The sequence below is a fragment of the Lepidochelys kempii genome, chromosome 24 (genome assembly GCF_965140285.1).
Source record: "Lepidochelys kempii isolate rLepKem1 chromosome 24, rLepKem1.hap1, whole genome shotgun sequence".
NCBI lineage: Eukaryota > Metazoa > Chordata > Testudines > Cheloniidae > Lepidochelys > Lepidochelys kempii.
In genome coordinates, this window is record NC_136403.1 from 3,893,185 (window position 1) to 3,916,623 (window position 23,439).

At 58.9% G+C, this 23,439-nt stretch overlaps 1 protein-coding gene across 1 annotated transcript in view; it reads right to left on the reverse strand.

Moving 5' to 3' along the window:
• Window positions 1-2,607: 2,607 nt before the first annotated feature.
• NTRK1 (neurotrophic receptor tyrosine kinase 1) overlaps window positions 2,608-23,439 on the reverse strand; it is a 29,376-nt gene continuing 8,544 nt past the window's right edge. Inside the window, exons 2-17 of the mRNA XM_073323484.2 lie at window positions 22,365-22,439; window positions 21,692-21,763; window positions 19,495-19,563; window positions 18,377-18,531; window positions 17,134-17,282; window positions 15,680-15,806; window positions 14,096-14,425; window positions 13,224-13,241; window positions 12,465-12,523; window positions 11,658-11,760; window positions 10,511-10,657; window positions 9,650-9,780; window positions 8,749-8,921; window positions 6,581-6,821; window positions 4,766-4,924; window positions 2,608-3,482 (exon numbers count right to left, since the gene is read on the reverse strand). Of these exons, the coding sequence (XP_073179585.2) occupies window positions 3,297-3,482; window positions 4,766-4,924; window positions 6,581-6,821; window positions 8,749-8,921; window positions 9,650-9,780; window positions 10,511-10,657; window positions 11,658-11,760; window positions 12,465-12,523; window positions 13,224-13,241; window positions 14,096-14,425; window positions 15,680-15,806; window positions 17,134-17,282; window positions 18,377-18,531; window positions 19,495-19,563; window positions 21,692-21,763; window positions 22,365-22,439 (2,194 nt within the window). The 3' untranslated portion in view covers window positions 2,608-3,296. The remainder of the gene's footprint in view (window positions 3,483-4,765; window positions 4,925-6,580; window positions 6,822-8,748; window positions 8,922-9,649; window positions 9,781-10,510; window positions 10,658-11,657; window positions 11,761-12,464; window positions 12,524-13,223; window positions 13,242-14,095; window positions 14,426-15,679; window positions 15,807-17,133; window positions 17,283-18,376; window positions 18,532-19,494; window positions 19,564-21,691; window positions 21,764-22,364; window positions 22,440-23,439) is intronic.

The window sequence follows — 23,439 nt, forward strand, 5'->3', positions numbered from 1 at the left end:
TGACTGGGAAGCCGTGGCTGAGGGTGAAGGAGAGAGTGGAGGAGGAGGGAGGCAGCGGGATAATCCTGTTAGGGAGGAAAGAGAATCATTTTCCAATGAAGCCCGGCGCTGAACTAGCCCCCGCGGTAAAGAAACAGCAGATGCAATAACTCCCGCTCCATCCATCGCCTGGAGTTTGAGTGAAATGGACAGGAGATTTTATTCCTTATTATTTTCCTTCACAGAGTTGACTTAGTGCTCAGAAAGACATGTCTGCTACCCAGAGCCCTGCCAAGGGCAGAAACAGCGCTAAAGAGATAGGAACACGGAGAAAGCCAGAGATCCAGAAGGCAGCTTCTAGATTCGTAGGATCCTGTTCTCGCTTACAGCAGCATAAAATTCCCTTGTGACAAAGGTTTTGGCTCCAGGGCAAAGTTCCACCTGTTTAACCTAAGGGTTTGCCTCTCTGGGGACACATGGGCAAGTTAATTGGAATTGACTACAGGTGTGAATTTGAAGTGGATTAGTTAAACTGCATTAAGCGCCTGTGTGGACACGCTCATTCAGAATGAAAGTGGCTTTAATTTGGTTTAATTTATTTCATTTCCAAACTGAATTAAGATAAACCATGAATTAAGGTGAAACTTTTATTCCGAATAAGAAATTGAATGTGGCTTAACTAACCCACGTTAAATGTTAATATGGATTAATTTTCCTGAGTGTCCCCAGGAAGATAAGCCCTTAAGGTGTGAATTTAAACTGATTTAGTTAACTGATGCAACACTCTTTCCCCCCCCCCCTCCATTTTGATATAAATCAGGTTTATTGCACTTTAGTTAGTCATTTGGCAACAGGCTTAAACTAAAGCGATATAAGGTGCCTTCACACCTGAATAAGCATCCACACAGCGGTTTGCACCACTTTTAACTAAACCAGTTTAATTAACCGGTGTCAGGAGGAGGAGGCAGGCAGGGGCAGACACTGCTCTGGCAATGTAAAGGGACCATAAAGCGGATGGAACTATGATGGGCTTGTCTACACCCAGAGTTATTCCAGAATTGCAACAGTGCTTTAAATTCATACCCTGCTTTAATCTGAATTAAGTGTAGACAAGCCCTCACAGCAGCGGTTTAGGACAGTGGGGACAGTGGGGTCCTAATCTATGACTGGGGTCCTAGGTATTATCACCATACAAATACAGAATAATAATTTATGCCAAATTTATGCCACAGCTAAAGCCCCTTTACAGTACCAGAGCAGCAAAAAGGGGCCTCAGTGTAAACAGAATCAGGCCCAGTAACTGCAGTGGAATCGCTCCAGACTCCATGGGGGTGAGGGAACATAATCAGGCCCCATCAGTTTCAGAGAACCAAGGTGACCCCCAGTCTGGGCTCAAGTGGGGGCGGACTGCCCAGTGTTTCCTGTGTGGAGCTAAGCTGCGAGACACGGCCCAGCTGACCACATCTGCACAGTGCTTTGGTTGACATTAGTCCTCCGCTTGCTCTTGGGACCTGCCCCATCCTTCCCTGCCCCACAAATCCCCTTTGCCCTGGACTTTCCTTGCACTCCTGCCAGCAGAGCATTTAACTTGGAGCCTCTGCAGCTCGACCCTGCAGAGCCCTGGAGACCAGAGTCCTTAGTTACCACCCCTGGCACTAAAAGAACAGGAGGACGTGTGGCATCTTAGAGACTAACAAATTTATTTGAGCATAAGCTTTTGTGAGCTCACGAAAGCTTATGCTCAAATAAATGGGTTAGTCTCTAAGGTGCCACACGTCCTCCTGTTCTTTTTGCGGATACAGACTAACACGGCTGCTACTCTGACACCCCCACACTGCGTCTCTCCCCAGCCACACTGGGAGGAAGCAGCTCTGTCTCCAAGGCCCGTTCAGCCCTCAGGGGACAAAGAGCATGGGTCGGGAGGGGGTGACTGGCTGCCTGGACAGCCACATGCCAGCTCCCTGCCTCACCTTTCCGGCTCCTCCCATTAGCAGCTGGCCAGATGGACTTCCTAGCCCCGGCCCACAATTGCCAAGCAGGGCCTGAGGCCCCGAGAGTCCCGGGGCCAGATCCTCAGCTCGTGCAAATCGGCATGGCCTGGAGCGATGCAGATTTGCGCCAGGGAAGGATCTGCTCCCACGGGCCAGGCAACAGAAGGTCTGACACTCAGGGTGTGGCTACACACTGCAATCATGGGATGCAACTTAATCTAGCTAGTGCAGGTACCAGAGCTGTGAAGTCAGGACAGCCCCAGTGTGGGCAAGGGCCTGCCCCACCCGAGTAATCCCCCAGGGTCCCGGGCAGGCCGGTACAGCTCACACTCAAGCCGGTGCTGCTTGGGCTTCGCTGCTTTCTGTCCCAGAGCCGGCTAGATCATGGCGAGCTGCAATCACAGCCCAGGACTGCAGTGTGGACGTCTGGACACTTAGAGGTGGGTGTCGTTAACGCAGCCTCAGCAAACGAGTTCCAGGCCCAAAAGCTGCGAAGGGATTTCACAGCCAGCCCTGTGGCGGACAAACGTCCCGTTACTTACAATCAATTAGCCCCAGGACTTGGCCCCACTCCCCCCCCACACCCCACCCCACCCCAGATAAGCCAGTACAGTGAAGAGCTAGCGTGTATAGTGATAAATAGCGTTAAACACGTTCATACCATTCAACAGCACTTCCCCACCCCTCCCGCTGGCCTTCCCCCAAACCTGGGGGGCCTGAGCCCATGAAGCATCCTCCCCCTGAAATAGACACTGCTGCCATCAGTCCTTCGGCCAGCGGGTAACTAATAACTGATGTGTCCACGTCACCTAGCAGGGAGCAGAAGGAGGGTCGCAGTGCCTGGGTGGAGTCTGCTGTAGGAAGAGACATGGGGCAGGGGCCCCCCATCCGCTGAGGTGGAGGGTGTCCTCCATCAGGCCCTTTAGCGTCCGTCTGTCTTTGGCGGGTGAGGAGGCTTCTGGGGAGGCTGAGTCTGAATTGAGGGCCATGCGTGCCCTCCTGCCATTGCTCTCGGGGGGCAAAGGGCAGCGGCCCGGGCCGCCAGCCAGAGCTGAAGGGAGGCTGAAGGGAGCGACTTTCGTGTGACGTTGACAGGGTCTTGGGGAACCCGGTCCCATCCTGACGCCCTTGCCCGAGGGAACAGTACCGCCGAGGCCAGAGGCAGGGAACCTCTCTGTGGTCCCACCACCTCTGTCCCCAGGATGGGGGTGGGATCCTGGCCGTTGCGTCGATGGGGCGAGGGGCAGGCAAGGAGGTGGGAGGAGGATCCCGGTGGGGTTGTCCCGAAGGAAGAGCCGGTTTCCTTGCCCCTCTCTATCCCCGTCCTTAGCCCAGGACGTCCAGGTAGACTGGAGGGGCCTTGACCAGGGCCTGGAGCCGGTTGTGAATCTCCTTAATGTTCTGCCGTTGCTGGGGTTCCCGCTGCCAGCAACCCTGCATTATGTCGTACACCTCCGAGGGGCAGGTTCGGGGCCGCTCCAGCTCCCGGCCCTGCGTGATGCACTCAATGGCCTGCGGAGAAGCGGAAGAGGAGATGAAGTGTCTGGGTTTCAACCCCGCAACGACTTGCCCTGAGCGGAGGACAGGGCCGATGCGCTCTCTCTGCCCAGTAATGAGCTTAGCTATACCATTCCCTCTGGGGGCACAGGATGGTGCTGGGGGTAAGGCACAGGAAGGGGAGTCAGGACTCCCAGGTCCTTTCCCAGCTCTGCTGCTGAGTCCCTTGTCACTTCGCTGCTCTGTGCTTCGGTTTCCCCATCTATAAATTGGTGATGACCCACTCCCTGCCCAATTCCAACCGGCCCTTAACTGTTCTGATCTGGGGGCCATGGGAGTCTGTCCACTGAGGCCAGCAGACTGGGGTGCTTTGTCGTCCTGAGGTGAACAGTGTCATCAACACGAAACCAAGAGACACTGCGACAATCTCCCTTGCACACCGGGCTCCCGCCCCCAGAATCCTCCTGGGCTCAGCAGAAGGGAGAGAAAGAACCATCAGTCGGCTCCCAGGGACTCCCCATCTGCTCTGGGGAACATTAGACTAAGGGATGGGCAAGGAAGCTCTTAGGCCACGCAGTGAGTTCGTTAGGGGCAGGTCAGGTTTCACCCCGGGCCGGCAAATTGAATCAGATCTTTCACGCTTCAGAGAACTGAAATATTGCCCCCCTCATACCCCCACTCCCATAAGCCCCAGAGCCAGGCTGGCCCCTCTCTGCTCAGCCCAAGACATCCCGGAGAGCCGGACCGGCAGGGCCATGTTAGAGGCGGAGGGTATTTTGCCCATATTCCCTGGCATCTCGTCGTGTGAGGATCCTGCAAACTGATCCCCACCCAGTGAAGGTTCTTAGCCCCGATGGACGCAGGGGACGGAAGCTGAGGACACGCAAGCCAGTGGAAGAGCTGGGGATAGGACCCTGAAGTCCTGATCCCCAGTCCCTTGCTCAGGCCCCTAGACTGCACAGTGGAACCCAGGCATCCTGACTCCCGTTCCGCCTCCTCCCAGAGCTGTCGACAGAACCCAGGAGTCACAACTCCCAGCTCCCGGCTGTAACCTCTAGACTGTACTGCCACATGAGGGACAGCATGCTATGGGCTTCCTGCTTTAAGCCATGGGGGATGGGGTCCTCAGTGGGGTCCCCCCTTATTTCTTAGCCCATCTCCTTTCCCCCTAGCTGACTTCTTGGCCATCAGAAAATCAGCAGCTCAAAGACCCTGCTCCCTGGGACTAACCCAGCCGTTCTCCCTGACCCCAGCCGTGGTATTGCCACCCACCCCACACTCGCCGAGCCACCCTTCACCTCAGTGTTGGACAGCTGGTACCAGGGCTGCTTCCCGTAGGTGAAGATCTCCCAGAGAACCACCCCAAAGCTCCAGATGTCACTTTCGGCGGTGAACTTCCTGTAGAGGATGCTCTCCGGGGGCATCCAGCGGATGGGCAGCATGGTGCGTCCGCCCACCTGCCAGAGAGACCAGGGGAGGATGGGTTAGCCAGAGGGGCGGGGAGGCGGGCGGAGCCAGGATATTGCAGCAGGCAGAAAAACAAGAAAGGAAGAGAGAGAAAAAGAAAAAAAAGAGAGAAAAGAAAGAGATGGAAGGAAGTCGTTTGAAAAAGCCAAAGAAAGATGAGAGAGAACGAGATGAGAAAGAAAAAGGTTTGAGACACAGAAAATTAAAGAGAAAAGTTGAGAGAAAGAATGAAAGAGGAAAGAAGGAGAAGGAAGAATGTAAAACAAGGAAAAAGTGGGAAAAGAAAGAAAAGAAAAAACCAAGCAGGAAGAATGACAGAGGGAAGGAGCAGGACAGAAAGAAAAAAGAGAGGGGAGAGAGATGAAAGGGGCGGGGCTGGATTCTCCATTTGCTCACACCAGCGTGAGACCAGAGTCACTCCTGATTTACACCGGCAGAACAGAATCGGGCCCAGAAAGGGGCTCCTTTCATGCCATCTCTCTCTCTCTCCTTTTATTAATCCTTTCACAGCAGCCCATCGGGGGCCCCTCCCCCCCTCCTGGCAGCGCTGCCTTTCCACTCGCTAAGTGCTCTGCGCTCCCTTTTCCATCGCAGGCCCCATTAAATATGCATAGGGGGACTGAGGTGGGGCAGGAGCTAAAAGGGAAAATTGGAAGAGGCCCCTCGGAGCCCCCTGCCTGCCCCAGAGCCCGATCCCAGCAGAGCTCTCGAGGAGATGGATGGGTCTCTCCTCCAGCCGGCCGGGCACATGGCTTGCGATGCGTTTGCTCCGAGAAGCCTCACTCTTCCCGTGCATTGGTTACGCCGGGGCAGCTAGCGACTGACACTGCACTTTCAAGCAACGGGGGAGAGTGGGCTGGGGTCTTCGAGGGAAGCACTGTCTCTAGTTAACGAAGCACAGGAGGGGAAAGCCCTCCACTGGCACTGAACATAGCCTCACGGACCTGGGCAGAGGGGTGCTTGGGAAACGGGGGGCAAAGAATTGGCTGATGGGATCCCTAATGGGGTTCAAACACAGGACCTACAAAGCACAGATTTCTATCAGAGTAACTCTGATAGCTGGCAGCAGTAGTAGGCTGTTATCCTTTATATGGCCCAGCCACTGAATTCCATTAGCTGGTAGCATTAGGCTGTCATCTATACAGACCAGCCACTGAACTCCATTAGCTGGCAGTAATTGTAGGCTGTTATCCTCTATATGGACCAGCCTCTGAGCTCCACTAGCTGGCAGCAGCAGTAGGCTGTTATCCTCTAAGTGGCAGTGAGGGGGATGAGACACAGACATTGACAGTGAGTTACGAGGCAACTTGCGTTTTCTCCCAAGTGTTGAGGCCTGAGCCTTGACCCCAAACCTGATGGGGCCTAATCGGAAGGGAGACAGGCACTGAGGAGGGGCGGGCAGAGGAGACACTGGGAGACCGTGACAGCGGTAGGAGTTTGGAGACCAGGGACATGGCCACCCTTGTCAAGGGAGGGACAGACACAGCTCTCTGAGAGCGCTCTGCCAGCCCAGGCCAGTAGCATCCACTCCTGCTGCGCCCACTGGCACCGACGGAAAGGCCCTGATTGACTCTGCGAGGCTGTGGATTGGGCCCTGGGCAGGTTTGGCAGCAGACTCAGGCCCTTGCCCCGCCCCGGGAGCTCACCCGGTAGTAGTCCGTGCTGTAGATGTCCCGGGACATGCCGAAGTCCCCAATCTTCACCACCAGGCTGCGGCCCACCAGACAGTTGCGCGTGGCCAGGTCGCGGTGGACGAAGTGGAGCGAGGCCAGGTAGACCATGCCCGAGGCGATCTGGGTGGCGATCTGCAACATCTGGCTCAGGGTCAGCTGCCCGAAAGACTGGCCGTTCCCATTATCCAGGATCTTGGCATCTGGCCCGTGGGATCTGGGCAGGGCAAGGGCGGGCTGTGGTGAGGCCAGGCTCAAGTGGACCGGAACCGACCCGATTCTTCAGAGTCGGGCTCTGAATCACTCTAGGCCACGGCGGAAGTGCAAGCGGTCCTGGGTGCGGCCAGACCGAGGTGCCACCAAGGCCCGAGGCCCGGGCACCAGCAGGGAACTGACGAGGAGGGACGTGCCCAGGTGATCCCAGCAGGCGACCCACGCACTGCACGGCAGAGAAAGGGGAACCCCCTCCAGCCCCCAAGAGTCCTGCCAATATGACCCTGGGGGGGGGGGGGGAATTCCTTCCCGAGGGCAGGTGTGAGCATGTGTAAGCTTGAGGGCATGTCTGTGAGTTGATGTGTGTATTGGCGTGTCTATGAATGTATCCATGTGAGGGTGTGTATGGGGGAGGGGGTTATGGGGTGTGTGTTTGGGCGAGGGAGGGGGGGTTTGGGTGTCTGAGGATGTGGGGCTAGCCCAGCTCCCTGCCCCCCACACAAGCCTGTGGGGCTGGGATTTGAGGTGCAGACCCAGCCGGCAGGGTGGGGGGGTGGGGTGGGGCACGGGGGATACCTTCCCCCTCTCCCAGCCAGGTGCCCGCACTCACGGGGCTCGTTTGATGCCAAGTGCTGCTGACAGCCTGGGCAAGGAGGCCGGGGACAGGCCCGCGCGGCTCCGGGGAAGCAGAACCATTAATGCCAAGTCCCATAACAATAATCATCAAAGGCAGGTCTCAGAGCTCATCCCGCGGACGCTAAGCGATGCCGCTGGCAGGGCCCCGTCTAGTGCCAATACCTCGGGGGCCAATCGAAAAGTCTCTGCTTATTCCAGCTGATGGCCAATCTCCCTCTATTTCAGCCTCTCAGACAGCTAATCTAATCAATATTGCAAGGAGGCCGCATTAGCAGGGCCCGCTGTCTGAGCTGCCGCGGTAATGGAGCAGGGGGGCGGGGGGACTCCAAGGCAGGGACCGCCATAACGGGGCGAATAATCCCGAGTCACGGGCCAGGCAGGGCTCGGTGGGAGCCTGGAGAAGTGGCGGTGTGTCGCTCGGCCTGTCTCCGAGTGTGGAGTGCGTGTGTGGCGCAGGCCGACTTGCGTGTGTTGTGATGCCATGCTTGGCACCCCGGCCCCTGGGGGTCACCAAACAGCCCCCAACGCTTCAGGGGAAGGGGAGCTGGGCTTCGAGGGGAGACAACCAAGAGCCCTTGTGAGGATCAAGGTGTGTGTGTGTGTGGGGTGGGGGGGTGACAGTGTATTATTTAAAGGGCGGATGGGGCATGTGTTCCCCACCCCATGGCGGACTGTCAGGGCTGTCCCCACACTTTGGCCTCCCCGCCCCTCCCTGGCTTCTGCCTCCCATCACCTTGCCACTCCCATTCTCCACATCCTGGCTCCCCCCACAGCTTCATCCACCCTCCCGAACCTCCAGCCCCCCAGCTCATTTCAGGCTCCATATATCGCCCCAGCTGCATCTCAGCTGACCCAATGGGCCACGTCTCTCCGCGCTCTCGCCCCGGCTTCTCTCCCCACACTGGGCGCAAGATCCTTCCCCCTTGCAGCCTGGGTCGCCCCACCCCCAGCAATTCCTGAATCCTGGGTGAAAACCACCTCTCACAACTGACCCTTCGCTCCTCGGCCTCCCTCTGGTGCTGGAGCGCGACGGGGCACCTTGTTCACCGCATGTGGGGCTGACACAACAGACTTTTGGGGCTGCATGCAGGGGCCGTGCCAGAGGGGGCCAAGGATGGGGAGGGGTGTGCTGGGGGAAGGATACCGTACTCTGGCTATTCTGGGCTGCTGGATGGTACCTCAGACTGGAGGGAAGTTAGAGCAGCCCGACTGGCTGCTCTAATCTACGCCAGGGGCAGAAGCAGCCCAGAGCCACCCCATCCCCTGCCCCGTGCTGGCTGCCGGCCGGGCCCCACCTGAGGAAGCGGTTGAGGTCTCCGTGTTTCATGTATTCGAAGACCATGACGAGGGGTTCGCCGTCCGTGCACACCCCATAGAACCGGACAATGTGCTCATGCTGCAGCACCGTCAGCAGCTCCGCTTCCCGCTGGAAATCCAGCCGGGCGCTCTCCGTCGCCTCCTTCAGGGCCTGCAGGCGGGGAGACGGGCTCAGAGAGGGCAGGGTGAGCACCGGGGCTGGGGTCCCCGGGGGCATGGCGGTGGCCGGGCTTCCTGCTGCTGCTGACCCTGGGCAAGTCGTTTCATCTTTCTGGGCCCCAGTCCCCAGGTGTGACACGGGGAACAAACCTGCCTAGTTAGACTGTAAACGCTGCAGGGCAGGGATTTTCTCTCCCCTAGCGTCCGTGCAGCGCCTGGCACAACGGGGCCCTGATTTCAGCCATGTGCTGCAGTACTGCAGCACTCAGAGAGCTGCCTCTGGCTCCATCCCCTCTAACTGCCAGGAGGACTGAGTGGGCCAGTCGCCGTTCGTGTGGGACTGTCCCCATCACAGCTGGGAAAGAACCGGGGCCCATTTGGGTCTCACCTAGAGCTAGAACCACCGGGGCGAATTTGGATCTGATCTTCAAAGGGGTCTGGACTGGGCCCCCAATCAATACATTGGCATGCGGCTATACACTCACCAGTGCCCCCTACTGGATGGAATCAGAACTCCTCAAAAGTGTGTCATATGGCCTATACTGCTGACAGCAAATGGCGATTCTCCCATAGCTCAGGAGGATCTGGGTTCTAGCCCCACCCTGCCTGTCATGAGTGGCTGCCACTTGCAGCATGTTGACAGCCATGAGGCCCCCAGGTGGATCCTGGGATCCCCCCCACCCCCGTGGAGGTTTCCCTGGGAGGAGGGGACGGGGTTACCTTGACGGCCACAAGCATCTTCTCCTGCTCGGGGATGAGGTTGTAGCACTCAGCCAGGAAGACCTTCCCGAAGGCCCCTTCCCCCAGCTCCCACTTCAGCACGATGTCCCTGCGCTTGATGTGGTGGACGCCTGCAAGGAGTAAGGGCTGAGCTAAGCGTCCCCCCCACCCCACACACACACACACACCCCCCACGTAGGGGCGGGGCGGAGCTGGGCGGGGAGCAGCTGTCTCTTGGGGCGGGGATCTGGAAGGGAAAGAGGGCCAGGGAGGCAGGGCAGGCTGGGGGAGGGTTGAATTTGGAAAAAGGGGGAGCTGGGGGCTCCAGTCAGGAGGAGGAGGAGGAGAGAAGTCAGAGGGATCTGGCTGCATGAGAGGTGGGGTGGGGTCTGGGGCTCTTCCGGGGAGAGTAGTGAGGGATCTGGTTAGGAGAACTGGAGGGGCCAAGAAGAAGGTCCAGGTGGGAGGGGCCAAGGGATCCAGGTGGGAGGAAGCAGCTCTGAACCCCTAGATTCCCCTGCCCCCTTCCTTTGCTTTTTCTTCGACAGGGAGTCCTGGACTGGCTGTCAACACCCCGACCCATGGCCAACCAGGGGCTGGACGTCCGTGCGTGGGCGTGTGTGCACCTTTCCCCTGTTAAGAACCCAGAGGGGCCCCACGCACGGGGCAGGGAATGCCAGTGAGTCCCGCGTCACTGCACCCATTTACACCCCTGGGTACCCACGTCCTTTCCAGCCCCTCCACCCCTGGGACCCGCCCTGCCCCTCCTTAGCCCTCTGGGAGCCCCCCCAGTCCTCCCTTAATCCTCCCCAGAACCCACTCTGCCCCTCCGGACCCGCCCTACCCCCCTCCGGCCCTTACACGTGTCGCAGAAGTACTGCGGGTTCTCAATGAAGTTGGTTTTCAGCCCCTCCAGCTTGCTCTCAGCTGAAGACTGGGGGCTGCTGCTCAAGTTCATGAAGTGCAAGGACATGGCCAGGTCATCGTCCTGGGCCAGCACGGCCGCCCCTGCGTGGGACAGAGGAGAGATGTCAGTCTCCAGCAGCCCCCTGCTCTAGCTGCCCCCCCACCCCCCGCCACCGCTGGGGGGTGGACAGCGGGGAGCAGTGAGCAGAGCGGGTAGCTTTGCAGTAATTACCAAGGGGGCTGTCCCTGCGCTCCCCACCCCAGCAGGCATCTTCATCAAAGATCCAGCAGCAGGGCCGAGAGATCTGATGGCTCCCAGCCCAACGGGGCACAGACAGGGATGGGGAGGGCCGGGCACTGGGGTGCTAAAATCCTGCTCCTCCTGGAGCTGCTGAAAGCAGTTGCCCATCAATGCCCGGGTGCCCTGGGGTCACAGGTGGGGGTGCCCGCCTGGCTCCAGCCTAGGGGAAGATGAAAACCCTCCCAGCCGGTCTCTCCTTAGGTCCCCCGAGCCTACCTTTGGGGAGCCCTCTGCAAAGTGAGTGAGGGTCACTCTGTGGCAGCCTCTGACCCCATTTTAGCCCCTGCAGGGGAATTGATCCTGGCCCTAGTGCAAGGAGCGACAGGGGAAGGCAATGCTCCCAGAGCTGTTCCAGGCATGGGTTAAAGCAGCCTCGGCTGTTGCCACACCTAGTGTAGACGGGGCTCCCCTGGGCTTGCTCTTGATTACCCTAGTTGAGGGCCCGGCCCGACTCACACTACGACGAGCAGGACCAAATCTGTGCTGTGGGGCCTGAGCGGCAGAGAGGGGCCCGTGGGAAGGGATCTCGGCTCGCCAAGCAGGAACCCGGATTTGGTCTGAGAATCCGGCACCCTCACTTACAGGGACATGGTACACGCACCACACAGCCCGGTGCCCGGTGTGGCAACAAGCTCAGTAAGGGCCCTGTGGCCGACCCACTTAGGGATAACAGCCTACTACTGCTACCACTCCGCGGAGTTAGTCCTTCGGCTCAAGCGGCAGAGGCCTGTGACGCCAGCCCTGACGTTCACAGCGTTGGTGGGCCAGGAGGAGGGGGTTGCAGTGGCCACGGGGACTTACGGTTCATGCCGAACTTGGAATGCCGCCCGCATTTGTTGAGCACCATCAGCATGATGGAGAGGAAGAGGCAGGCGAAGACAGCCAGTGCCACCGCCACAGAGACCTGGAGAGAGGGGGGAGACACGGCTCAGTCCACGGGGCCGGAGGGCGATCCGGGCTTGGCTTCGGACCCAGACTCCTGGTGCCCGAGGGCTGGGATCCCGGGGCACGAACTGGCCCATCGCAGAGGTAAAGGCCCAGCTGCCATTTATGGGCCCCCCCATCCACCTCAGGGGAGGTTGGACCCAGGGCTTTGGTGATGCAAAATCATTATGGCCACCAGCAGGGCAGAGAACATGCCACGTGGCATAAGCCACTGAAGGCCTCTGCCCTGCCCCAGCAGCTGCCACCTGAGGGCCTCAGAGCCCTTGACAGTTATTAACTAAGCCCCGCAAGCCACCTGGAAGGTGAGTCAATGTCACAACCCCCATTTCTCAGAGTGGGAAACTGAGGCACAGAGAGGGGAAGTGACTTGCCCAAGCTCATCCAGGGTATTGATAGCGGAGGTCAGAAGAGAACCCAGGAGTCCTGGGTCTTGTCTCTCTGTGCCTCAGTTTCCCCACCTGTGAAGTGGGGGTAATGATACTGACCCACCTCATAGGGGGCTTTATTCGTTCATGTTTGCCAAGGACAGTGAGCTTCTTCCAGAAAGGTGCAATAGACCCTACGGTGATGTGTGCCCCGTCCTCATGCTGCAACAAAGGCAGGAATATTCTTGGTTACCTCTGTCCCTCCCCCGTCCCCCAAATCCGCTTTCCCAGAGCTCACCCCAAACATGTGCTCTTCTGATGTTTCCACCGGCCCGTCCAGCGTGCTGTTCCCCTTGCCTGCAGCAGGGAGAAAGGCAGCAGTGTTAGCTTAGTCTGAGAGACAGAAGCAAACTGCAAAATTCAGGGCTGGATCTCAAAGCTTCCAGAGTTTTATTTTGGGGTAGCAGTGATGAGTGTGGGATTTGGAGTGGGGCTAGTTGCAAAATCTGGGGGTTCAGACGTTAAGCACCCCTTTCAGGGGGCAGGGATACGGGGTATGGGCCCCACAGAACTTCCCCAAAGGCCCATCCTCTCTCCTGTGCAATGCTGGAGGATGATCTGCAAGATGCCTGCTTCCACTTGAACCACGGAGCCAGATCACAGGGCCAGCCAGTGCCAGGACGGGAGACGGCACTAGTCACACACCCCTCTGTGCACCTGGCTGCTGCAGAACCTCCCAGGTGCATCCAGGTAAGACCCCCCCCCCCTAGGTTATGCCCTAAAGATCCTGTCAGTTTCACCGGAAGGCAGCCCTGGCATGGAGGACAAGCTACCCAAGGCCCTGGTTGAATTAATTCAGCCTCTCACACCATAGATCCTCCGGCTTCTCCTACCGAAAGAGGGGTTGGTAATGGGGCAAAGGGAAGGGTCTAGAGCAGGCAGGCGCGATGCAGCCCTGCTGGGGTGTGTAGGGTTCTGGGGCTCCCAACGCCCAGGGTGGACAGAGCCACTCAGGCATCTCTGACAAAGAAGCAGCTGCCCCCTAGGAAATACTCACCCACCGGAGGCAGGGACACTGCGGCAGCGGGGCAAACAGGGAGGAAAAGTATTGTTACTCTCTGTACAGCATCAGCACCAGTTCCCTGGACCCCTGCCCTGGCCACCCCACCCTCTGCCCTAAGCAGGCCAAATCCAGTGCCGGCAGCCCCTCAGCCTGGATCCAATCCGGATCAGAGTACCCCTCTGCTGGCTTTTTGTTCAGCCCAAACCCAGGGCCTGAATGTCCTTCCACTCCGGTGTAAGTCTGGAGCGACACCCAATGGAGTGACTCTGGTGTAAAACCAGTGTGAACAGGAGAAGACTCAGACACACCAAGACCCCAGCTGAATCACGCCCCAGCCCGGAAGCAGAGTGGGGTGGGGGAGTCGGACATAGCGCTCCAATCCCAAGGCTGCCCTGCCCCTCATGAACTCGTTGGTGAGAAGCGAGTGCCGGGGGGAGCGGTGGCATTAAACACCCACGTGGCCCCGGTGCTATTGGCTGCTCCAGGGAGGGGCCAGATTTGGCCCCTCTAGCTTCAGTCTTGACCCATCTCGACAAATAACCTTCAAGATCTTTTATGGAGCCTTGCGGAGGGCAAGAGCAACCCCGTAATGGAGTATTATTATTAGGGGGCATTGCTAGAGCATGGAGGAGATCAGGGCCCCGTCGTGCCGGGCACGGCACAGACACGGTCTGAAATGGGTGGGAGGGGAAACTGAGGCACAGAGCAGGGACTTGCCCAAGGTCACAGGGCAGGGCAGCGGCAGAGCCAGAAACCTGTTCCTGCTATTCCTCCCCATCCTTAGTACTCGCCCTGGGGTGGGGGGAAGGCTCTGTTCCCAGCCCAGCAGGGTTATTAGCACCCAGGGCGGGGAAGGGGAGCTGTACCAACAATCGGCTCCTCGGGGTTGAAGCTGAAGGGGTTGTCCATGAAGCGTCCGGGGACGGTGCGGGCGTCGACGCCCAGCGAGTTGCGGGCCAGCAGCGTGTAGTTCCCATTGTTGACGTGCGTGGGCCGGTTTAGCTGCAGGCAGCCATGCGCCACAGTGGAGTTGTGCTCGTACTCCACGATCTTGGTGTGGATGTACTGCCCTTCCACCAGGGCGGAGCCGTTGAACAGCCACCGGAGGGCCGGGCTCGGGTTGCCATCCACCGAGAAGGGGATGCACCAGTAGTGCTGGGGAATGGCTTCCTGCAGGTCCAGGATCACGGCGGGGACTGCGAGCAGAGACGACAAACAGGGCCTCAGGCCGGCACCTTGGCCCAGGGCCCAAAGGCAGGGGGCACAGTCACTAACCCAACCACACGCCCGCCGGGCAGCCGGGGTTACGGATTCCCAAAGGGGAGCTCCCCTTAGAGATCGTCCACGCTGCCGCTGGGAACGAGCCTCCCAGACGGGTGCTAGAGGGGCTCGAGCTCACGTGCTAAAAGTAGCAGCCTGGATATTCCAGCTTGGGTGCCCAAGCCCTCCTGAGTCAGGGCTAGAACATCCAGCCTGCTAATTTTAGTGCACTAGCCTCAGCCTTGTTAGCACAAGACCGCCTGCCTAGGCCGTGGGGCTCGCTTGCAGCTGCAAAGTAGCCAGATGCAGAGTCTCTGCAGGAAGCAACCAGATGGCCCCCCTGCCACCCAGGATTAGAACCTGCGACCTGTAGCTCCAAAGCACAAACCACTAGCATTTAAGCTAAAGGAGCCCTCTCCTGCCCCCTGATCTCTGACATCCTCTGTGGGTAGCCACAAAAGTGTGGCGCGTGTGTGTACACACACACACACTCACATTCTCTCTCGCTCTCGGAGATTTTCAAAGCCGCCTAAGGGATTTAGACACATCCCGATCCCCTAGGCAATGCTAAAAGCCTCAGCCAGAGTTTACAGCCTCTGCCTCGCAATCTACGTGCACCTCGTGCAGTGGCGTGGGGGCTTGGAAGGAAAGAGCTGCTGGGTCCGAGCCCCCTTGGCCCTGTTGGTCTCGGGACAGAGCCCCAGAAACTGACCTGGCTGCTGGGAAAACTGGCTTCTCAGCCGTGAACAGGGCAAACGTCTCACTCTTAGGTTCAACCGCCATCGTCGCATCTGAGCCCCTCCCCGATCTCGGTCGTACTTATCCAGACAGCACCCCTGTGAGGCAGAGCTATCAGCTTCATGTCAAACATGGGAAATTGAGGCACAGAGCGACGAAGGGGTGATTGCAGCCCACGCAGACGAAGCTTTGATTTAGCCACATCGAACAACAATGGCTGAGAGGCCATGACAGCTTCATAGCCGATGTTCCTGGAGCTAGCTAGATCCAAACGACCTCAGGTATGTCTCCACAGGCTGCAGTGCTGACAGACCCTAAGTGACTCGCCCAAGGTCATTCCGGGAGCCTGTGGCAGAGTACAGACTTGAACCCAGGTCTCCCTAGCCACCGGGCCGTCCTCGCTCTCGTAAACCCTGCCTCCAGCTACCCAGTCAGATCCGCGTCCCGCTTACAAGTGACATTCAGCTGCACAGCTTCCTCGCTGGGGCCTGCCTCGTTCTCAGCCCAGCAGGTGATGTCTTTTCGGTTAAAGCCGGAGGAGACGTTGAAGATCTGCAGGGTGATTTCCGAGTCCGATTTCTGTGGGGACAGAGAGAGCAAGAGAGAGCGCTCAGCCTGCTATGACACCAGAGCCGTGACGCACTCTGATCTGTAGCCCCCTGCATGGAAGGGCCATTCAAAAGCTCATGCCTGACAGGGAAAAGCCTGAACTATGGGAGAATCTCCATTTGCTGCCACCAGTGTAGGGACTTGGACATGCTGCCATGTTATTCTGACACCAGCCTGCAGAGGGCAAGGGCAGCACAAGTGAACTGGGTGCAAATATCCCTCTTTCTGCAGGATTTAGGCCAATCGCTTGTACTAAACACCCCATGGCCTGTCCTCGCTCATAAAAAGGACAAGGCAGCAGGGTCTAGTGGTTGGAGAATCGGCCTGGGGCTCAGGACACTTGGGTTCTGTTCACTGCCTGCTGCATGACCATGAGCAAATCACTCTCCCACCCCTGCCGCTGATTCGCCTCCTGCCCCTTGTCTAGCCTGCAACCTCTGCAGGACTGGCGCTCTCCTTCACAACATGTACGTACAGCACCTGGCGCAACCGGGCCCTGATCTGGGTCACTGTGTGCTACTGCTATACTGACCCTATAACTGTTATTTGTGGTGTACTAGCTCCCAAAGGCATGGAGTCAGACCCCAGTGTCTTAAGTGCTTGGCACCCTTCTAAGTAGAAATGTACCATGGGAGCTCCCCTCACAGGATCCCTGCTGTTCAATATTTGCGGAGAGGCAGTTTGGGGGTGGGGGTGGCTGGCATTCAAAATACTGAGGCCCTAGAGTACTTAGCAGGCACCACCCAGCTAAGGAATCCTTCATTAACAAAGGATAACAATCCCCTATGGGGGAAACTGAGGCACAGAGCAGTCCTACAGTCCATCACTGGCAGGGCCAAGATTAGAAGTCAGCCAGTGCAAGGCTCTGCACCATAGGCACCTGCCACTACACCGCACTGGTTTGCTGGGGACGTGGCTTCCAGCCGCTGGGCCGTGCTGCTGCAGCGAAGGGGCAGTTTTGTCCGGCAACACACAGCGAGCTGGCGAGCAGGGAGCTACATTTAAACGGGGCTCAGCTTCAGGCCTCCCAAAGGGTTTCCGTGGGGCACCCCCGGTCTCTGGGGCCATGAGGGGTGGACATTTTTTCAGTGCAACTTTCTTCCTTGAAAAATGTGGCTGTTTCAAATTTTCTCCCTAAAATTGGAAATTTTAGATAGGGGGTGGGGAGGGAAATCACAATTTTCCCTGGGCTGTGGACCGTTTCGACAGAAAGTTTTCAACCAGCCTCAGTGGGGACCACCCAGGGCCGGCCGTTGTCCCTCTGAGCCCCAAACCATAGCGCCCGTATTGTCTTTGCCTTGGTGATGACGGGGGGCTCGGGTCCCAAGTCGGGGACGATCCAGCGCCCGTGTGCCCGCGGCTCGCCCGTGAAGTGGCACGTTAGGTTCACGCTCTCGCCCTGCTGCACCGGCACGCCCTGGTACTCAATCCAGATCTCTGGCGGGTCTGCCAAAGAGAGGGGAGGAGAACGAGACGTTGGCGCTGCTCTGACCCCCAGGCGCTGCCTTTCGGGGGAGAGGGGCCAGGGAGAGCCAATGGCCAGAGACTGGAAGGACCCGGGAGCCGATCCCAGCCGGACCTCTGGAGAATCCAGCCCGGGTGTCTCCGAGCCTGGTACCTGCTGGGACAGAACGCTGCGGGTTCGGCCAGCACCGTGGGGGGTGGTGCTCACATGGGTGCCGAAGCTCAGGGGCTTCATGGGGTGCCTTGAATTAGCAAACCCCAAAGCACCACAGTGGGCTCCAGAGGGAACCCTGGGGCCCGGCCCCTGTTGGAAACTCGACTCACTCTCCGTGACCCCAGCGGGTCATTTGATTTCCCCTTGCTTCTGGGACCCCTGAGGAGATCAGGGCCCTGGGTGGGGCGGGGAAGCGCCATCAACAGGCAGTTAGACAGGCAAGAAGGGAGAGCAGGTTGGGTCCTCGGCCGGAGTCAACTGGCACCACACGGGCTGAGACACGTGCCGGCTGTGATGCCCGTGCCTCTGATCACTGGACATCATGAGGAGACAGCGCCCACAGGCGTCTCAGCCATGCCAGGAGCCTGGCGGGAGGGAGGGGGGGGGGATCCTAAGCCAGGCCCTCCCTCACTGTCCTTTGGCTTCCTTTTTCTCTGCTCTCCCTGTTCACCCATCCAAGCCAACGCCGAACCCACGTGGATTCTGCCTGCTGCCTCCCCCAGTACTGCCCCAGGGGAATGCCCTGCTCCCCCCCCCAGTACTGCCCCACGGGAAGGTCCTGCTGCCCCTCCCCAGTACTGCCCCACGGGAAGATCCTGCTGCCCCCCCCAGTACCGCCCCACCAAAACGCCCTGCTGCCCCCCACACACACCCGTGCCCCAGTATCACCCCATTGTCTCCAGATTTACCCTGCTGCAAACATGGCGCAGAATCGGCGTGAGACACAGCAGAGCCCCAGTCCCCGTGGGGCGCGCATGGGGCACAGCCAGTGCACGAGAGGCTGCGTGTTCCCCTGCACAGTAGCCTGCCCCGCTCACATGCCCAGCTCCACCCTGCTCCATTTCTCCCGGAGGAGACCTACCACAGCCCTTGATGTGTAGGTCCTCCAGGGGGATTTCCTCTCTCTCCAGCCAGCAACTCAGGGACTGGTTCCCCAAGTCAGCCCGGCCGCTCCCCTGCCACAGCTGCAGCCAGCGGATCCCACACGAGCACAGGAAGGGGTTCCCCACGAGGACCCTGGGCGGGGGAGAAGGACGGGAGGCTGGTCAGGTGGAACGAGGGAGGGGGTGCTAAGGGCTCTGTGTCAGAGCTGGGGGAAATTTGGGTCCCGTTGGAGTTTGGCGGGGTGACAAAGCTCTCACCCCTGAGCCGACCCCATCCCTGGACTACAGGTCCCAGGCAATCTGGGATTGAGAGGGTACAATGGGAACTGAGCTCATTCGGCTCCAGAAGAGGCAGAGCCAGCAGAGGACAGGGACCCTCAAAACATTCAGCTAATGGGCCAACACAGGGCTGTCAAACCCAGGAAGAGAATCCCTGGTCTAGAACGAGTGGCACGGTTCAAGGGGCAAGAGAGTTCCCTTCTCCTAACATAGAACCCGCTCGGTCATGGCCTTCTAGAGCAGATCTAGAACCCGGCCCCTAGAACACGAGTCTAGAACTGAACTGGAAAGAGGTTCCTAGAAGAGGTCTAGAACCGATCTGCAAATGGGCTCCTGGAACAGCAGGCTAGGACTGAATTAGGAAAGGGTTTCTAGTCGAGCTCTTGACCAGACACGGAAACCTGCTCCTGGAACGCGAGTCTAGAACTGAACTGAAAAGAGGTTTCTATCAGAGTTCTGGAGCAGAATTAGAAGAGCGCAGCACCCCGGCATTTAAACAGAAACCGGTCTGTGGATTCAGAGGGTTGAATAGAGACCCGGCGCATTCACTAACTAACCGACACCCCCAGATCCCCCTGTCCCTATGCTTGGGCAAGGAAGGACGGATCCAGAGCAATTGTTAGCTGGTGGCACCTGCATACACCAGTTCTGGGGTTGGCCCACCCACGACAATGGCCCCACCTTTGGGGAGGGGCTCGATCCTCCAGCTGGTGTCAATCCGGAGTGATTCCGGTGCAGCAACCCTGGGGCACCAGGCTCTGAGTGTTGCCCTGGCAGGCGACAGTTTGGGGAAAGGCCCCCGTCCGGGTTTACTTACAGTTCCTGCAGGGCCAGGGGGTGGAACGTCCGCCAGGAGAGCGACTGCAGGTAGTTGGAGGAGAGGTTCCTGCCGGCAGGAAGAGAGACCCCCGCTGAGCTGCGGTCCTGGGCCCCCTCCCACTGCGACGCGGAGAAAGCCGCGCTCCTCCCCGGGCTGCAATGAACTGGCCCAAGCCTACCCAGTGGAAAGTGCCCTCCAGCTCCCACTGAGCATACGGCAGCTCATGGGAGGTTGAAAAGACCCCGTCCACCCTGACTGGGTCATTCCCTTCCCCCAGCCTGGTTAGAAATATCCCCCACCCTGCCCTCGGCGGAGACAATTCCACAACCTCCGGGCTCTCAGGCAGGGGCTCAGCCTTACCCATCTATCAGGCGCCAACAGGGTCCTATAACCACAGTGGCTTTGCTTTGCACAATTGCAGTGGTATTTATCCCCTCCAAGGGCAGGAGGGAAACTGAGACCCAGAGACACTAAGTCACCTTGGCCAAGGTCACCCAGGGAGTTAGAGGCTGAATGCAGGTCCCCCCACTTTCTCTCTGTCCTAATTTGCCTGGGTTGCTCTTGAGCCCAACTGCTCCAAATGATCATCCCTGGTGCCCCCCTGCCCAGATTGTCAGCTCCTCAGGGCAGGGCCTGTGGGAGCGCCAGAGAGCCCCAGTCATGGAGCAGGGCCCCGTGGTGCAAGGCGCTGTACAGACACACAGTGAAGACAGGGTGCCTGATTCAAAGAGTTGATAAGAGATGAGAGAAGGTGGTGGGGGACAGACAGAGCACAAGGAAACCAGCAGACAAGGCAGGGCACCATGACGGGCCGTGAGCGGCCCCAGCTCACCGGCTGCCTACCCGTTGTGGTGCGTTTTGTGGCTATCAGGCCAAAAAGACGTTTGAAGAAGGTACTCAGGTGTCTAACTCACTTAGGCATGTTTGTAAATCCCCCCAAGTTGCTCCTCTGCATTCCTAAGCGCCTAAATACCTTGGTCAACCCAGGCCCCTGTACTGGGCACAGTCACTTTCACTTGGGAGCGGAAAGCGCTGCCGTTCGGATCTGGGGGCACCTGAGAGGTGCGTTATAGGAGCAAAGCATTTGCTGTCCCCCAAAGCATGGCCTTGTGGGCAGAGAGGGGTGAATCAGGGCCCCTCCATCATGCGTTGGAGGAGAGAACCAAGCCGTCCTCCCCACCAAGTTAAAACCCCCTTGGGATCAAGGGGAGCCCCCCGCACTGCAGCTGAGACCCCCGTTCTGCCCCCGCCCTTCCTCAGCGTCGTGTTATTGATCTACCCCCTTCAATCCAACGGCAGGATCAAAACAGCTGCAAACACCCGGAGGGAGGGGACACCTTCCCGGGGGAGGTGGGAAGGGATGGAGGGGTTGAGGAGTGATGCCGATCCCTGGAGAGCAGGTGAGAGAGACACCTGTCCTGGGAATGGGGGCAGGCCAGGGGGTTGCTGCATGCACATGGGCGGGGGACAGGGACTCCCGCCCCAATGCAGTCGCCTGGGGGCAGTGCGGCTTCCCCACGGGGTGCGCTGGGAATGGGCCTCCCTCCTGCTCAGATCGATGATTTCTCACTCAGCAGCAAGGCCCTGCGGCCCATGTCACCCCCCCCACCCCTCCACCAGGGCCCCGCTCCCCACAACCCCGTGCCCCAGCGGCGGAGGGATCGAGTTCTGCTCCTCAGGTCGATTTCAGTCGGAAAGACAGCTGTGCCCAATCAATCCCCCTGGCCTCTAGGCAGCAGGAAACAAAGCCACCCAGCAAGGGCAGGAGTTAGCCGGTGCCTGACACTGATGGACGGACAGATGGACAGATAGATAGATAGATGTGTATCAGCTGCTGAAGCCAGGGGCTGGCTAACATGGCAACCTGGCCCATTCGGGAGGGCACAATCCAAGATTTCGGAGACCTGGGTTCAGCTCTGCCACTAGCCTGCTGGGTGACCTTGGGCAAGTCACATCCCCTCTTTGTGCCTCAGTTTTCCCTCCCACCTTTTGTCTCTTTCAACCGCAAGCACTTCAGTGTGAGGGCTGTCTCTCGGGATGCCTATGTACAGCGCCTGGCGCAGCAGGGCCCCATCTCAATACGGCTACAGGTTGCCCATTACACTGAAAAGACGAGGTCCCCCTTCACTGGGGAAAAGGCAGGCCCCATGGCACAGAGCGACGCAACAAGGGCCCTGCAGGGGGCGCTACTCACAAATGGGTCAGCTTGGGGTTGGCGCGGAAAGCGTCGGCAGCGATGTACCGCAGCCCGGAGGCGGCGATGGTGCTGGAAGGGAAGAGCAAAGACACGCCGCGAATTTCCAGGTGCCCAGGGCCGACGCCACAGCAACCCTCACGCCCGCATGGTTGTGCCAGGGCTGAACTTGGCCCAGCAGCAATGCTCCCTCTAATTTTTGACAGGTTGTGTGTGCAAAAAATTGCTTCTGTGCAAATTGTGTGCGCGGGGTTTCGGGTCCATGCACGCATGCGGCCACGCACCCAGCTTCGAGGGAACAGGGCTCAGTCGCTTTTCTTCTGAGCCGCAGCCCAACTCCCACTCCCCGCAATGCCTGGTCTGCACTGTCCCAGTGTGGGTGTGAACGCGCCCCCCCCCCGTCCCCGCCGGGCATCCCCTGCCTGGTTCTCTGATTCCCCCAGGCAGCCCAGCACTGGTTAGAGCAACCTGAAGGCTGCTCTAAGTGACACCAAAGTCTGGGGAGTGCAAAGGGGATAGTTAAAGCTACCTTAAGTCCCTATATCCTTGCCCCAAGCCCCATCCCAGGGGCATCCTCAGCTGAAGTGGGCTTTTGCCCCCTATTATACACCCCTTGCATGCCCCCCATCCACCCCCCCACACACCATGCCTATGCAAGGCTGGGGCTACTCACAGGTTCTTCAGCTCCCGCAGGGACTTGGTGTCGGCCTGAGTCAAGCTCGTCACATCCTTCTGGTTCTCGATGACCCTGCAGGGGAGACACAACCTGGCATGGGGCCCGTCAGTCCCCCAGGGCCTTCCCCCTGCCTCTCAAAGCCAGGCTCTCTCTCTGCACCAGGTTGAGCGTCAGCCGGCTCCAATCCTGCCCTGTCCTGAGGGGGCACCGGGGCTGAGAGAGTGGGGAAGGGGGAGGTTTTAGCACCTGGCCTAAGAGGCAAGGGGCGATGGGAAGGGAGACAGGGGGTTCGTGGGGTGCTCAGGCGGGGCAGGCTGTCAAATTCCGAGGGAAGCAAATGACTTTTTAAAGCAAGTTTCTGCTCAGAACAAGGGGGCTGTCCCGCCGGCTGGAGGGTCTCATCCCTCTTCCCCACCCCCCCACTCCAAAGCTCTGCCCCCCCTTTGCCATTATCCCCGGGGCAATGAGGCTGTGGCTCACTGGGCTGCCCACGCTGGGGCCGTGGGGTGGCGCTGGCAGAGAGCCCAAGGGAGGGGGCCAGGAAGAGATGCTGTCAACGGAGCCGTGGGTGCACGGTGAAAGCCGACATCTCAGGGACTCCTGCGCCAGGCGGCCCCATCCAGAGTCGCCACTGCAAAGAGCCGCCGAGCCCTCACTCTGGGGCGCACCCTGTCTAGCAGCCTACGCAGCCCCCCTGCTTTCACTGCAGCCCCCCAGGGCCTTGGGGCAGCGTGGCCTAGTGGATAGTGCACAGGATTGTGACTCGAGAGACTTCAGTTCTGTTCCCGGCTCTGCTCCCAGGTGACCTTGGGCAAGTCACTTCCCTCCTCTGTGCCTCAGTTTCCCCACCTGTACAGTGGTGATAATGACACTGACTTCCTTTGCAAAGAGCTAGGGATTGTTATTAAAAGGGGGAAATGAATGTATCTGCAGGCAGGGAAGGCTCATTAGCCGCACTTTATAGATGGGAAAACTGAGGCATACCACGATTAAAGGCCAGATAGACAGGTGCTCTCAGCGCCCATGCTCAGGGCTTGATTTCCCGGGGCTCAGCTCCCCTTCAGGCCAGACT